This window comes from Corella eumyota, chromosome 5 (genome assembly GCF_963082875.1).
Source record: "Corella eumyota chromosome 5, kaCorEumy4.1, whole genome shotgun sequence".
Taxonomy (NCBI): Eukaryota; Metazoa; Chordata; class Ascidiacea; order Phlebobranchia; family Corellidae; genus Corella; species Corella eumyota.
In genome coordinates, this window is record NC_137494.1 from 15,571,258 (window position 1) to 15,586,867 (window position 15,610).

At 36.3% G+C, this 15,610-nt stretch overlaps 1 protein-coding gene across 1 annotated transcript in view; it reads left to right on the top strand.

The window, feature by feature from the left end:
* The window catches only part of LOC145753612 (uncharacterized), a 45,030-nt gene that overhangs the window by 24,623 nt on the left and 4,797 nt on the right, over nucleotides 1-15,610 (top strand). The window contains exons 58-98 of the mRNA XM_082570014.1: nucleotides 231-358; nucleotides 647-839; nucleotides 934-1,059; nucleotides 1,181-1,277; nucleotides 1,369-1,563; nucleotides 1,667-1,806; nucleotides 1,950-2,160; nucleotides 2,260-2,456; nucleotides 2,820-3,021; nucleotides 3,136-3,287; nucleotides 3,350-3,395; nucleotides 3,667-3,835; nucleotides 3,962-4,119; nucleotides 4,286-4,412; nucleotides 4,473-4,636; nucleotides 4,791-5,042; nucleotides 5,169-5,360; nucleotides 5,504-5,604; nucleotides 5,698-8,005; nucleotides 8,115-8,302; nucleotides 8,399-8,575; nucleotides 8,642-8,842; nucleotides 9,018-9,216; nucleotides 9,513-9,597; nucleotides 9,767-9,912; nucleotides 10,026-10,171; nucleotides 10,305-10,422; nucleotides 10,559-10,744; nucleotides 10,916-11,095; nucleotides 11,236-11,357; nucleotides 11,440-11,662; nucleotides 11,792-11,938; nucleotides 12,068-12,118; nucleotides 12,185-12,341; nucleotides 12,485-12,651; nucleotides 12,805-12,942; nucleotides 13,018-13,214; nucleotides 13,426-13,584; nucleotides 13,695-13,868; nucleotides 13,970-14,130; nucleotides 14,198-15,594. Coding sequence (XP_082426140.1) covers nucleotides 231-358; nucleotides 647-839; nucleotides 934-1,059; nucleotides 1,181-1,277; nucleotides 1,369-1,563; nucleotides 1,667-1,806; nucleotides 1,950-2,160; nucleotides 2,260-2,456; nucleotides 2,820-3,021; nucleotides 3,136-3,287; nucleotides 3,350-3,395; nucleotides 3,667-3,835; nucleotides 3,962-4,119; nucleotides 4,286-4,412; nucleotides 4,473-4,636; nucleotides 4,791-5,042; nucleotides 5,169-5,360; nucleotides 5,504-5,604; nucleotides 5,698-8,005; nucleotides 8,115-8,302; nucleotides 8,399-8,575; nucleotides 8,642-8,842; nucleotides 9,018-9,216; nucleotides 9,513-9,597; nucleotides 9,767-9,912; nucleotides 10,026-10,171; nucleotides 10,305-10,422; nucleotides 10,559-10,744; nucleotides 10,916-11,095; nucleotides 11,236-11,357; nucleotides 11,440-11,662; nucleotides 11,792-11,938; nucleotides 12,068-12,118; nucleotides 12,185-12,341; nucleotides 12,485-12,651; nucleotides 12,805-12,942; nucleotides 13,018-13,214; nucleotides 13,426-13,584; nucleotides 13,695-13,868; nucleotides 13,970-14,130; nucleotides 14,198-15,594 — 9,877 coding nt within the window. The remainder of the gene's footprint in view (nucleotides 1-230; nucleotides 359-646; nucleotides 840-933; nucleotides 1,060-1,180; nucleotides 1,278-1,368; nucleotides 1,564-1,666; nucleotides 1,807-1,949; nucleotides 2,161-2,259; nucleotides 2,457-2,819; nucleotides 3,022-3,135; nucleotides 3,288-3,349; nucleotides 3,396-3,666; nucleotides 3,836-3,961; nucleotides 4,120-4,285; nucleotides 4,413-4,472; nucleotides 4,637-4,790; nucleotides 5,043-5,168; nucleotides 5,361-5,503; nucleotides 5,605-5,697; nucleotides 8,006-8,114; nucleotides 8,303-8,398; nucleotides 8,576-8,641; nucleotides 8,843-9,017; nucleotides 9,217-9,512; nucleotides 9,598-9,766; nucleotides 9,913-10,025; nucleotides 10,172-10,304; nucleotides 10,423-10,558; nucleotides 10,745-10,915; nucleotides 11,096-11,235; nucleotides 11,358-11,439; nucleotides 11,663-11,791; nucleotides 11,939-12,067; nucleotides 12,119-12,184; nucleotides 12,342-12,484; nucleotides 12,652-12,804; nucleotides 12,943-13,017; nucleotides 13,215-13,425; nucleotides 13,585-13,694; nucleotides 13,869-13,969; nucleotides 14,131-14,197; nucleotides 15,595-15,610) is intronic.

Sequence of the window (15,610 nt, forward strand, 5' to 3'; positions counted from 1 at the left end):
ATATTTGAAATGTTTTTTTAATGGTAAAAAATGGTTGCAAATTGTATTTAAATAGCAGAAATTAATTTAATAAGATTTATAGGTGTTTAACAAACAAAAATTATTTTAAATCATTCCTACTTTCTGCAATAAGTTTAAAATATGACTATTTCAATGAAAATGTAATCAATAAAATTATAAATCTTGAATATTATGTTGCTAACAAGTTAACTAAACTGATTTTTACTTAGGTATCATGTGATAGCAATTGTGGGGATGGTTATGTAATGATTCGATCTGATATGGATGGTTGTTGCTCTTGCCAACCAGAGGAAACTGTTGCCATAACGACCACCACTATAACCAAACTCACCACGAGGTTTTATTAATATTATAATTACTAGTCATTTGCCAATTTTTGGTTAAGATTTTGTTTTTGTAATATAGTCACAACTCTTAACTAATATTTGCTCATAATAATTTACCCATGCACCACAAGCTACAGTTTTATATTTTGTAGGCCTAAAATTGGACAAACTAAAAAATAAGTATATTGCCACTAAGTTTTATTACATTATTATTTAAAATACTTTTTAGGTAAATCCAGATATTAAATTTGTTGATGTGATGCTTTTGTTCTAAAATGTATTTTAATGTTTTGTTTTAGTGTATGCTCTGACCCATTTGTTTATTATGAATGCAAACCTGAATGTTCCATGGATTGTCCTCACTTACAAACTTCATGCAACAACACATCATGCACTCCTGGCTGTGGTTGTCCTAGCAACACTGTATTTGATGGAATAATCTGCGTGGCTAAGGGAAATTGTCCTTGTTTATACGATGGTGAATTTTACGAGGTATTAATAAAAAAAGTACAATGGATTTAAAACATTTAGCTGTGTTGCAAACAAAATTATTATAAATACAACAGGATTTTTTGTTATGTTTTAGGCGAATGATAACTGGGCAAACCCAGATGATAGTTGCAGCACTTGCATGTGTTTGAACGGTGAAAGTATTTGCAGTATTGCTGACTGTGCTCAGTTGGATTGTGCTCAAGGCTTTCAACCTGTTAAGGTGGGCAGCCTCGTTATTAAATATAAATTTTAAAATATAAATTCTAAATTAAAAACATAGTTAAACAAGATATTAAAAAATGCTTTAACTCAACGAATATTTTATTATAACTTGTTATTAGCTGGAAGGTGAATGCTGTCCACAATGCCACGAAGTAACTACAACCACTGAAATGATAACAACAACTGCTCTAATAACAACACAAGAACCTAATGACCGTATGTTGTTTAAGCTATTTGATTTAAACTTTAAGAGGCTGTATTTACAAAAATTTAAACAGTAGATAAATAACCTGCGAATATTTTGTAGCCTGCAACCTTACATGTTATTGTATGTATGGGTGTGATGGCGACGAATCTAAGTGTCCGATAATGACTGGATGTCCTTACAAGTGCTCCTGTAACCAAGGAACAATTAAAGTGAGAGGAAGATGTGCATTCTTGGTGGAGTCGAGGCAATGTCTGCCATATTGGACAACTGTTGCTGTTCCTGAAGAAACTACAGGTTGCTTATTAATTTATGTTAATTTGTGTAATGCTTAATTGGATTTATGTTAAAGTGTTTTATGTTTTTTTATTTAAAGGGGACTTTGTTGAAAACTCGACAGCTCCGGTAACGAATGAACCCTCCACAACAACCACCAACCCAATAACAATCCCACCAACTTTGTGTCCTGACAAGTGTAACTGTACATTGGGTTGTGGTGACATTGGTGATTGTGACCCTGAGTGGAATTGCAGTATTTATGTAAGTTGGTAACAGTTACTGATAATGAACCAGTAAAATTTTTACATTAATACTAATCAACTATAACTTTTTAAACAAAGTAAATCTAATTTAAGTTTTTTTTCAGTGTATGAAATCTTAATTAAATCATGTTCAACTACTAGGAATGTTCATGCGCTGACAAAGATGCTGACCGAGTAAATGGGAGATGTGGATCGTACCCAGACAACTGTGAACAAACCACTTTACCTGTTGGATCCAGCACTCCAGGAACATCACCGACAACAACTAGCATGCCAATTGGAACTTCTCCCCTGATGACTACAACTGTGAAAGAAGTGTTTACTTCAACAAGCAGTGTTACAACACCTCCAGGTATGTTAAATGCTACTGGCAAAAATATCCAGGGTTTGGTTTCTATGTTAACTTGTACAATATTGTATTTTTTCTAAAATGCTAATTTATTTTTGTCAGTGTGCACTGGTGAAAAGGTTTTCCACCCATGTCCATGTTATATGACTTGCACTGATCTTGCTAATGGAGCAGTTTGTGACACGCAAAGTTCTGACTGCACCCCAGGTTGCGAATGCCAAGAAGGAACAGTTGAACATAATGGAGAATGTATTCCACTTTCTGAGTGTCCTTGCTACTTTGATGGAAAGTTTTACAAGGTACATGTAAAAACTACTGCTAGGTTTATTAGTATATAACTAGTCCATCGCCTAATATAACTAGTTGATAACTTGCGCTACGGTCGGATTTTTTTTTTATAATTAGGTCACAGCTATCAACTAATATTTTCACCACAAACTGCAGTTTTAATTATTTTCTAGATCTATTTATTGAATATATATACTTATAAATGTTGTCCACTAAGCTTCATTATATATATATATGTATATATATTTACCCACCTTTCTGTTTTAAATTATTATGGTTTTTGTTTAATTTTTACCTCCAATAAATCAAATTTATTTCTGTATTTAGATCGATTTTTAAATAAAACTAAATTCAAAATTTTTTGACACTTTTAGTTTGGAGATACTATACCTGATTACGGTACTCATTCTTGCGATGTTTGCAAGTGTACAAACCAAGGAATTAACTGCACACAACAATGTTTCTTATCAGCCGAGACGTGCAGTAATGCGGGTGGAGTTTTCATTTATGATGAGTTTGCATGTTGTAAGTGCATCAAGGAATCAACTGTGATTATAACTTCAACTTCCGGACCCGGTATTTGTTTAAACTCAAAAACATTTGTAATAAGTAGAATAAAAACACTTGCAACTTTTATACGAATTTCATGTAAATTATTAATTTTAAAAACCTAATGTAATTAATACATAGAAACTACTTTGCCACAAGGCACAACCAACCCATCAAGTGGCACAACCACCCCATCAAGTGGCACAACCACCTCATCAAGTGGCACAACTACATCATCAAGTGGCCAAGCTACCACAGTGACAACAGAGTACAACGACATTACAACTAACTTGGTGAGTTGGTTGTTTTTATATTGTTAAAAATGTTTTTTTTATTGTAATGTTTATTATTTTAGATTGAAACGACAATTGCTCAACTTGTAACTTCTTCCAAACCTATTGGTAAGTACTGTACTTATTAATTTAGAAAGAGTTTTATATCGCATATTTTATGCTGTGGTAAAGGTAAATGCACTAATTTATATAACTTTTGACTCATAATTCTAAGCCTTTAATATCAAGGTTATATTTAAACTATGCCAACAATCACTAAGCAACATATTCACACAACTAATTTATTTTTACTTTTTCACAAATAGCTAGTTATTTAATTTTGAACATAAAAAATATTTTAGAACACATTGTAACACTGTTACTTATATTTTTAAACTAGTTTGTGAGCCTCCACTAGAAGCAAAGACTTGCGGTTGCAATTTAACTTGTGGTGATGAAGTTTGTGTGGAAACTTGTAACCCTGGTTGTTACTGTCCTGAGGGAACCTTTAAGAACGGAGATAAATGTATTTCACAACCACAATGTCCTTGTATTGTTAATGGAATAAGGTTTGTGGATGTTTTTAGTCATAAAGATACAACATCTACTTACTGTTTGGTAGATTTATATCAAATTGAAATTAAACAACATTCTTACCAAAAAATTAATGAATAATGGCATAAAATATTATATAGATATCCAAGTGGTGGTGTTTGGAACGTATCAGAATGTTCAACTTGTAGTTGTAGCTCTGGTTCAGTTTCCTGCAACAAGTTTTGCTCACTTTCATGTTTGGTTACTCAAACGTTGGTGTTTCACCCGTTAGATGGCGGTTGTTGCTATTGCAAGAATGGTACGAAAATAATTATAAATGTTAGCTTAATTAAAATTAGTGTATAATGTTTTATACCTGAACCAATAAAAGCCTAATTTTTTGGAGAAAAAAATTATATCTTAAACTGTTTTGTGACTACAAATATATTAATCTTAAGTTTTAAATTGGTAATTATATTTTACAGCACCATCCACTACAACTTTGTACCCTGGAACTACGACTTCTGAAAGCTTTGAAACAACTCTTTCAAGTGAAAGCACAGTAGAACCTACGACACCGGTCCAATGTGTTGGGTGTGAAGCCTTTGGAAAGTATGTTAACCAACTTAAGCTCAAAGCAATAGTTTCTTATGCCATCTTAAACCTTTTTAGTTGCATGCAAGTTGGATCTTCCTGGGAAGTTGATGCTTGTGAGACTTGTACTTGCAAGAACGAAGTAGGAAGTGTTGATTGTGTGAAGCAACAATGTGCGGAAGAATCCTGTGAAAGCGGATATCATCTGGTTCAAAAAGAAGGCCAATGCTGTCCTGTTTGTGGTAAGCTTTGCTTTTTGTATGTTTTTAATTTATAAATTGCATGCAATTGTATTACATAATTCAAGCTTTTTAGTCTTAATTTTTGTACTACTACATTTGTTGAAGCAGCAATCAGCATAAATTGTTATATAACAAAGCTTAACTTTAAAAACAGATAAATCTTGTCCTGGTGAGTTTCAATGCAACAACACTAACTGCATTCCAACTAGCTGGGTGTGCGATGGAAGGGAAGATTGTCTAAACGGTCGGGATGAATACGACTGTCCTGAGATTACAACAACAAGACCAACCACTGTTTCAATGACTACAACTAAATCAGCAATCACAACTGTTATTGTGAAAACAACTTCCATGAATGGTGCGGTTACAACCACGATTCTACCGACAGTTTCTACCGATGCACCAGGTAATAATTTCAATTTTCTTAAGTGCAATATCATTGAGATAATGAGGTTTAATCAAAGCTTGCTTTAAAATTTTAGACAAATCTTCACTGAAATATAAATCTATTTAATTTATTTAATATTTTTAGTCTGCGTGCCACCAAATATAGAGACAGTATGCTCACAATGCAGGACCAGAGTTTGTCAAAGCTTCGGCCAACAATGTTTGGCTCCTGAATCATCTCTGGATGGGCAAACTTGTTGTGAATGTGGGAAGAGCAGTTTGTTTAATGGAATAACCTGTGTGGAACCTACTAACTGTACATGCAGTGACATTGATGGTGATATTAATTACTTAATCATTAATTTATTTATTTGTATTTGTTTATTGTAGTATAGCAACTATGGCAGTGTTAAAGCCCACACAAAACAAAAAGTCTAATAAAAATATATTTATAAAAGACTAATAAAAATATATTTGTAGGAATGGTCAGGGAACCAAATGAAAGATGGACTGTAAATGAATGTACAGATTGCATTTGCTTTAACAATAAAATAACTTGTGCCACTAAAAGATCATGCATGGTAAGATATGTTTAGCTTAAACTAATACTTAAAATGTAAATTTCCTTATTTTTAATTGATTTGATGGTAAAAATTTTAAATTCTAATTTTTAGGAAACTACTGTACCAGTTTTGCTTACAACAACCACAAGTGGGTCTGTTGTAGGCACCACAACTTCTAGTGCTGGACAAGAAACAACCACAAGTGGGTCTGTTGTAGGCACCACAACTTCTAGTGCTGGACGAGAAACAACCACAAGTGGTTCAGTTGTAGGCACCACAACTTCTAGTGCTGGACAAGAAACAACCACAAGTGGATCAGTTGTAGGCACAACAACTTCTAGCGCTAGACAAGAAACAACCACAAGTGGATCTGTTGTAGGCACCACAACTTCTAGTGCTGGACAAGAAACAACCACAAGTGGATCAGTTGTAGGCACAACAACTTCTAGTGCTGGACAAGAAACAACCACAAGTGGTTCTGTTGTAGGCACAACAACTTCTAGTGATGGACAAGAAACAACCACAAGTGGGTCTGTTGTAGGTACCACAACTTCTAGTGCTGGACAAGAAACAACCACAAGTGGGTCAGTTGTAGGCACCACAACTTCTAGTGCTAGACAAGAAACAACCACAAGTGGATCTGTTGTAGGCACAACAACTTCTAGTGCAGGACAAGAAACAACCACAAGTGGATCTGTTGTAGGCACAACAACTTTTAGTGCTGGACAAGAAACAACCACAAGTGGTTCAGTTGTAGGCTCCACAACTTCTAGTGCTGGACAAGAAACAACCACAAGTGCGTCTGTTGTAGGCACCACAACTTCTAGTGCTGGACAAGAAACAACCACAAGTGGATCATTTGTAGGCACAACAACTTCTAGTGCTGGACAAGAAACAACCACAAGTGGATCTGTTGTAGGCACAACAACTTCTGGTGTTGGACAAGAAACAACCACAAGTGGTTCAGTTGTAGGCACAACGACTTCTGCTGCTAGACAGAAAACAACCACAAGTGGGTCAGTTGTAGGCACCACAACTTCTAGTGCTGGACAAGAAACAACCACAAGTGGATCTGTTGTAGGCACAACGACTTCTAGTGCTGGACAAGAAACAACCACAAGTGGATCTGTTGTAGGCACAACGACTTCTAGTGCTGGACAAGAAACAACCACAAGTGGGTCAGTTGTAGGCACCACAACTTCTAGTGCTGGACAAGAAACAACCACAATTGGATCTGTTGTAGGCACAACAACTTCTAGTGCTGGACAAGAAACAACCACAAGTGGATCAGTTGTAGGCACAACGACTTCTGCTGCTAGACAGAAAACAACCACAAGTGGGTCAGTTGTAGGCACCACAACTTCTAGTGCTGGACAAGAAACAACCACAAGTGGGTCTGTTGTAGGCGCCACAACTTCTAGTGCTGGACAAGAAACAACCACAAGTGGGTCAGTTGTAGGCACCACAACTTCTAGAGCTGGACAAGAAACAACCACAAGTGGATCTGTGGTAGGCACCACAACTTCTAGTGCTGGACAAGGAACAACCACAAGTGGGTCAGTTGTAGGCATCACAACTTCTAGTGCTGGACAAGAAACAACCACAAGTGGGTCTGTTGTAGGCACAACAACTTCTAGAGCTGGACAAGAAACAACCACAGGTGGGTCAGTTGAAGGCACCACAACTTCTAGTGCTGGACAAGAAACAACTACAAATGAGTCTGTTGTAGGCACCACAACTTCTAGTGCTGAACAAGAAACAACCACAAGTGGGTCAGTTGTAGGCACCACAACTTCTAGTGCTGGACAAGAAACAACCACAAGTGGATCTGTTGTTGGGACCACAACTTCTAGAGCTGGACAAGAAACAACCACAAGTGGGTCTGTTGTAGGCACCACAACTTTTAGTGCTGGACAAGAAACAACCACAAGTGGGTCTGTTGTAGGCACCACAACTTCTAGTGCTGGACAAGAAACAACCACAAGTGGATCTGTGGTAGGCACCACAACTTCTAGTGCTGGACAAGAAACAACCACAAGTGGTTCTGTTGTAGGCACCACAACTTCTAGTGCTGGACAAGGAACAACCACAAGTGGATCTGTTGCAGGCACCACAACTTCTAGAGCTGGACAAGAAACAACCACAAGTGGGTCTGTGGAAGGCACCACAACTTCTAGTGCTGGACAAGAAACAACCACAAGTGGGCCAGTTGAAGGCACCACAACTTCTAGTGCTGGACAAGAAACAACCACAAGTGGTTCTGTTGTAGGCACCACAACTTCTAGAGCTGGACAAGAAACAACCACAAGTGGATCTGTGGTAGGCACCACAACTTCTAGAGCTGGACAAGAAACAACCACAAGTGGATCTGTGGTAGGCACCACAACTTCTAGTGCTGGACAAGAAACAACTACAGAAAGTAAAAACTTTATATAATTGTATATTGTAAAAAACATTAATTATATTTTAAAAATTATGTTACATAACTGTAGAAAAACTAAGGGAAATTTGTTACTCTAAAATTTTAGTTATCTGCAACGAACCACTTGCACCAACCTCATGTGGTTGTTTAAAAACTTGTGAAAACCCGACTAACTGTGAGGATTCGTGCCAGATTGCATGTGTTTGTCCCGAAGGAATGGTTTATAACAACCACTCTTGTATTCAGCAAGAAGAATGTCCATGTTATAACCCTGAGGATGGTACAACTTATGAGGTTAATCAAATTGTTATGAAGTATATTGATTTAAAAAAATATTGCAATTTCTTTCTACTTTAAACTTTTAAGTTCATTTAATAAAATTAATTTTAGTTTGGAGATATGATCCAAAAGGACAGTTGTACAACTTGCATGTGCACATCTGAAGGTTTTGATTGTGCTAAAACTTGCAATATTGAGTGCACTGCAAGCCAAGAGCTTGTGTCACCTTTGGGAGAGTGTTGTTACTGCCAGGAGCGACATTGTGTTGAAAATGGAACAATTTATGAGGTTTTGTGTTAAATTAATCAGTTTTAATTGGTCTTGGTTTAGTTATTTTTCAAGTTTACATTTTAGATGGACTCAGTTTGGTTTAGTGGTGAGTGCACAATGTGCAAATGTAATCCTGATGGAACAGCAAACTGTGGAGAGCATTGCTCACTTCAATGTGAGGAAGGATATGAACTCGTTAATCATGATTCAGATGATGGAATCTGTTGCAGTTGTCGACCTGTGTCGATGGAATATTGCGAATTTCCTGAGGGTGTTTATCGCGAGGTAATTATTTTATTTCTGTTAATTATATTGCCATTCCATGCTTTTAACTTTTTCATGTTGAAAGTCATATAGTTAGTGCATTTTAATTAATATAGCTTTTCAATTGTATTAATAATATTTTATTGTTATCAAAATTAAACCAAACTAGCAAAATATAAACAAACATTGTTTAAAGGTTGGTGAGACATGGCAAGATACAGCATGCAGGACTTGTTCTTGTAAACTTGCCGGACAAATTCGTTGCCTTACTCTTTCATGCGGGGAATGCCCAGAAGGTACTTTTGCTGTGCAAATGGACGGCCAATGTTGTCCTCGGTGCGTGAATGTTCCAACTACAACATCTTTGGCGCCAAATATTACTACTACAGCATCAGGTAAAAACCTTTGTTTATTTCTTTTTCCTTAATACGGAAAGGTCAAATGTGCGACCCAAACAAAGAGTAACATTTGTTGCCCTAACCTGGTCTCAAGTCAACTTTGGCAGTTTAGGATATTATAGATTACAATTGTTTATTAATTATCTGTATAAGTGTTGGCTTAGCAGAAGTTTATAGCAGTTGTAATGTCTTATGTGACTTTTTTAAAATAAATAGAAACCTAGTAATATAATAATAAAAATGTTCTGAAAAGAAATAATATTTTAATAATACTTTTTAACATATTCTATTAGTTACAGGTTCTCCAACAACACTCGCACCTTGTGGCAGTGATATGGTGAGATGTGATGACACTAGGTGTATTCCTTCTAAGTGGATGTAAGTTTGGTTTAAATTCTTAAATTATTGGGCCTCACCCAGATATTGGTATATGGTTTTAAGGTATAGGGTTGCCACAAACCTACTTTAAAATTTTGTTTAATGATTAAAAAAATATTAATAACTTGTCATATTAGTTCAATGTTTTAAATGTTCTAATTGTTCTCAGCTGCGATGGTAAGCAAGATTGCCAGGATGCATCAGATGAATATGAATGCCCTGAAACCAGCTCTCATGCCCAAACAACCATTCCAACCACCCAAGCAACCATCCCAATGGGTGGATGTGAATTTGGAGGACAATATTATGAACCAGGTTAGTAACTTTTTAGAAAGTTTTAGAACAAAATTAACAACTGCACAACAATAGTTTAATTTATAAATTTTCCAATTAAATTTTATTTGCAAAACTATTTTTGTTCTTTTTAGGCACTACAATAGAAGACAGTGAATGTAGTATTGTGATTTGTGACAGTGATGGTCAACTTATCATTGGAGACAAAGCTGCGTGTTTTGGTTCAACAACCACAAGACCTCAAACTACATTACCTCCATCTTCTACTGGATTTGTAACTGTAAGTTTTTAATGTTCATTGTCAAGTTTTGTTACAGTTGCAATTTACCAGCAACTCGAGACTGAGTCGGGGTAAATGTTGTTACTCTATGTTTAGGTCGGATGTATACTGACTTATATAATTGTTATTACAGACAACTCCATCGTGTGTATTCGAATGCGGAGATGGCGAATGTCTTCCTGATTCTTCAATGGTTTGTGATGGTAGAGTCCAGTGCAATAATGGAAGGGATGAAGCTGACTGCATTGCTGGTGAGCTTTTGTGTGATAACTTGGGGCAGGCAGAGTAAAATATTGGAAAAATTTTTTTTTATAATATTTATCATTATATGCTATTGGAATAGTTGATTTTATATAAGTATCTAATATTGTAACCTGTTAAATTTAGAGTGTAGTTGTGTGTGTCCAACTGACTGTAACGGGACCCCACTGGAAGAATGCACAAGAGTTGAAAAGTGCACTGAGGTTTGTAGCTGTCCTGCTGGTAGTTATTGGCACGCTGGCGAGATGTTGTGCCTTAAGGACATTGCTGAGTATTGTCCTTGTGAAATGGATGGAAAGAAAATGGGACAAGGTTAGTTTTTGTTTTGATATTTACATTTACTTTAGTAGTCATACACTTCTTTGTTATACATTATGTTTAAATCTTGTTTTAAATAAGTTTTTTTGTGGTATACATTTTAAACTTCTTTATTTTTATTAAAATTTACAGAATTATAATTATATAATTTAAATAATGGCACAGGTTGGATGTTGGAACCCGAGTGGTTGGTACAAACAATGTACATGCCAGGCCAAGTTTGGACCAACGGGGTGGATATGAGGTTGCCCGAATCAACAAACGATGACGGTGAAATATCAAGTCTAGATGGAAGTTTGGCCGTTGATCATAACCCTAACACATTCTGGAATGTTAACCCTAGTGGTGGGTGTTTAAGTTTTGTGATATCTCTAAATGTTTTGCTTTTTTATCTATGAATCTTTATATTTATGGTTGTTAATAATAGTTGGACAGCAAGTAATCAAGCCTTTAAAGCAAATTTGATTTAACTTTTTTCATTTTAGGCGACATCTTCACACGAGATATGGAATTTGATTTTGGCACAGAATATCATGTGACTGCTCTGCAGATAAATTGTCGACTTAATGATGCAATGGAATCTGTGGAGAATGCAGCAACTTTACTGGTTACTTTTAATTGATTAAAATAGTATTTGTGAACTATGTATGTTGTGACAGATATAACACAAACCTTATTCTTTACATCAGGCTTATGAAAGACAACCTTATGGGGCTCACAAATGGGTTGAAGTTGCAACGGTTGGGTGTAAAGTCAGCGCAAGTTTTGTTCAAGAAATATCTCAAAGTTTTGAGACAACTGCTCAGATATTCAGGCTTAATGTTGATGGCACCACTGTACCTAAGGATGCAACTGTTGATGATATCGAAAGAAGAAAGCCACAAATAAATGAAATACTTTTCTTTATTCAAGGTTACTTTAAATTGTTAGGTTTTTTGTTATAAAACAGGCTTATTGTAAATATCTATAGGTCGAAGTATAATTATATTATCTAGAATGCTGTTTATATTTTACATTTAGACATCATAATTTAATTAATTATCTTGTTAGAATCAAACACCTGGCTCCAAGGAAATTGTATGTCATGTAACTGTACAAAAGATGGCACCAAAACTTGTTCACTAAATTGTAACCTAACCCCAGATACTTGTGCTCAACTGGGAATGATTTTGTCCCAAGGAACTTCTGGTAATCATTTGTTTTAATTGTAGTTGAATGGTTTAATTTTTTTGTGAAATATATTAGATTGGTATAACTGCAGTTACTTTTAAAAAGGCAATACTTGTGGTATGTATAAAACATGAATTATTGTTGCAGATACTTGTTGTGCTTGTGTGTCTTCTCCAACCACGTCAATAACAACAACTGGTAAGTTTCTTTGCTGAAGAATGTTAAATTTATTATTTTTGTCATATTTCTTTACTTCTGTTGTAGTGCCTTTTACAACCACTACCAAACAAGCCGTTGAGACTACAAGTGGTGTGCTGACAACAACTTCTCGGCCTGAAACTTGTTTACAGGATTGTTTATGTATTTCTGATTGCCAGGGACGAACTGAAGGATGTGGGCCCTTGCCAGAGTGCACAGCTCAGTAAGTAAAATTACAGAAATCGTGTTTTAACTATCAGGTCAGCAAATTTTATTCTTAAAATAAAGCTTATTTCTTCTGGCCATTTATTTTTACTGAATCATAGATTCAATGTTGTTATATTGTTAACCTTTCACATATTTTAGATGTGAGTGCCCGAACAGTGAATACAATGTCTACGATCGCTCTAACTGGAGATGTATTCTTGCCCCTCCAGCTTTCCTCTGCGTTGGGGAGACAACAACAAAACCCAAAATTGTGAAAACAACAACAAGAATGATGACAACAACTCCGTCTGTCACAACTACTACTCTTTCGTGTAAGATTTAAAAATAAATGTATTTGTTTTTGGTTTATATTCTAATGATAAAAGGTAACATATCAAAGAAGGTTTAAAATAAGTTTGTAATAAAACTTGTTTTAGTACCCATCATTTAGTTGTTTAACATTAAATTTGTTCTGTTAGCATGTGAGGACATGTGCTTCCATAATCTTACATGCGAAGAAATGAGAAATTTTAATCCCATGGAACTTCCTGAGTTTGCTTTTAACGCGAATCCTTTTGTTTGTGAAGCTTGCTTTTGTCCAGAAGGAACTTCAAAGGGTAAGTTTATATAAACTTAGGTTTTATTGGTGTGCCGCTTATACAATAATGAGTAACTCAATCCAAATATTCAAGATGATGCATGGGACACTGGGTTATGTTTGCGCTACCCTGAGACTTGTGACGGTTGTGTTCACAATGAAGTTACTTACCCTGTTGGAACCAAGTTTCCTCAGGGAACGTGCGAGGAATGTGTTTGTGAGTTGGTTGAAGATGCTCCAGTTACTCGATGTTACCAGAAGTGCAATCTTAGGACTTATGACTGTACTAAGGTGAAGCTTTTTATATTTTAACAGGGTAAAAAAGAAAACTAGTAAAGCCTAGACAGAGTAAATTTTACGACTTACATAACAAGATTATATATTAATCGCATCATTTTGTATTCACTTTATAAGTTGTGATACATTATAAATTTTTTTGCTTTGTCCTTTTTGTGTTTTTAATTTAACATCACAAACACTAGTTAAACTTTTAAATATACAGAAGGGAATGTTGCTGGTTGACCAGCCAGATTCTTGTTGCCACTGCACACCAGCTCCAACAACAACCAGTTTGTCCACAACCACTCTTCCAACTACTACTACTGAACAAGGACCAGTTTGTGATAAGAACTGCACAGTTTTTGTTTCTTGTGCGCAACAGGTAGAACTAAATGTTATAAGGTCTTAACCACCCCTTAATAATCATGTTTATACATTTTTTTATGGTTGGAAAGTTGCATGAAACTTAAATTGGTGAAATTGTTGTTGCAGGCAGACTATGTACCTGGCCAGAAAAACCCAGGCATTAAGGTGTTGGATAGTTGCAAGGAATGTGTTTGTCCTGGAGGAACAGTTAAGGACACGGATTTCTGGGAGACTGAAATGTGTCTCCACTTTGCTTTCCCATGTGATGAACCTTGTACCGTCGGTGGTATTACCTACCCGGTAAAAATTTAAAAATATTTTTGCATTTGCTAAAAAGTAATCCATAAAAATGTAACATTAAAAACTTGACAGTAAATATAATTAAATTGTTTCTATTTAAGGTTAATACTACATACACACGTGGAGATTGTGAAACTTGTCAATGTTTCTATAAAGAAGGCCTCTATGTTGAACATTGTGTGCCTTTCTGCAACTTAACAAACGCTGATTGCTTAGCAGAAAACCAGGTTTTGATGATGGACTCTGAAGATAATTGTTGCAAGTACGTAAAAGGTTAAATAAAAATGTATTTGCTTTTAATGCATTTAAAAAAAAATTATTTGTTTTAGATGTGCGGAAAAACTTATAAAAACAACTACAAGTGGTTCAGTTGTAGGCACCACAACTTCTAGAACTGGACAAGAAACAACCACAAGTGGGTCTGTTGTAGGCACAACAACTTCTAGAACTGGACAAGAAACAACCACAAGTGGTTCTGTTGTAGGCACAACAACTTCTAGTGCTGTACAAGAAACAACCACAAGTGGGTCAGTTGTAGGTACAACAACTTCTAGAACAGGACAAGAAACAACCACAAGTGGGTCTGTTGTAGGCACCACAACTTCTAGTGCTGGACGAGAAACAACCACAAGTGGATCTGTTGTAGGCACAACAACTTCTAGAACTGGACAAGAAACAACCACAAGTGGATCTGTTATAGGTACAACAACTTCTAGGACTGGACAAGAAACAACCACAAGTGGGTCAGTTGTAGGCACAACAACTTCTAGAACTGGACAAGAAACAACCACAAGTGAATCTGTTGTAGGCACCACAACTTCTGGTACTGGACAAGAAATAACAACAAGTGGGTCTGTTGTAGGCACAACAACTTCTAGTGCTGGACAAGAAACAACTACAAGTGGGTCAGTTGTAGGCACCACAACTTCAAGTGCTGGACAAGAAACAACCACAAGTGGATCTGTTGTAGGCACAACAACTTCTAGTGCTGGACAAGAAACAACCACAAGTGGTTCAGTTGTAGGCACAACAACTTCTAGTGCTGGACAAGAAACAACCACAAGTGGATCTGTTGTAGGCACCACAACTTCTGCTGCTAGACAAAAAACAACCACAAGTGGGTCTGTTGTGGGCACCACAACTTCTAGAGCTGAACAAGAAACAACCACAAGTGGATCTGTTGTAGGCACAACAACTTCTAGTGCTGGACAAGAAACAACCACAAGTGGGTCAGTTGTAGGCACCACAACTTCTGCTGCTGGACAAGAAACAACCACAAGTGGGTCAGTTGTAGGCACCACAACTTCAAGTGCTGGACAAGAAACAACTACAAGTGGGTCAGTTGTAGGCACCACAACTTCTAGTGCTGGACAAGAAACAACCACAAGTGGTTCAGTTGTAGGCACAACAACTTCTAGTGCTGGACAAGAAACAACCACAAGTGGATCTGTTGTAGGCACCACAACTTCTGCTGCTAGACAAAAAACAACCACAAGTGGTTCTGTTGTAGGCACAACAACCTCTAGTACTGGACAAGAAACAACCACCAGTGGATCTGTTGTAGGTATCACAACTTCTAGTGCTGGACAAGAAACAACCACAAGTGGGTCAGTTGTAGGCACCACAACTTCTAGTGCTGGACAAGAAACAACCACAAGTGGGTCAGTTGTAGGCACAACAACTTCTAGTGCTGGACAAGGAACAACCACAAGTGGATCAACGACAGGTAAATTAAAATTTTT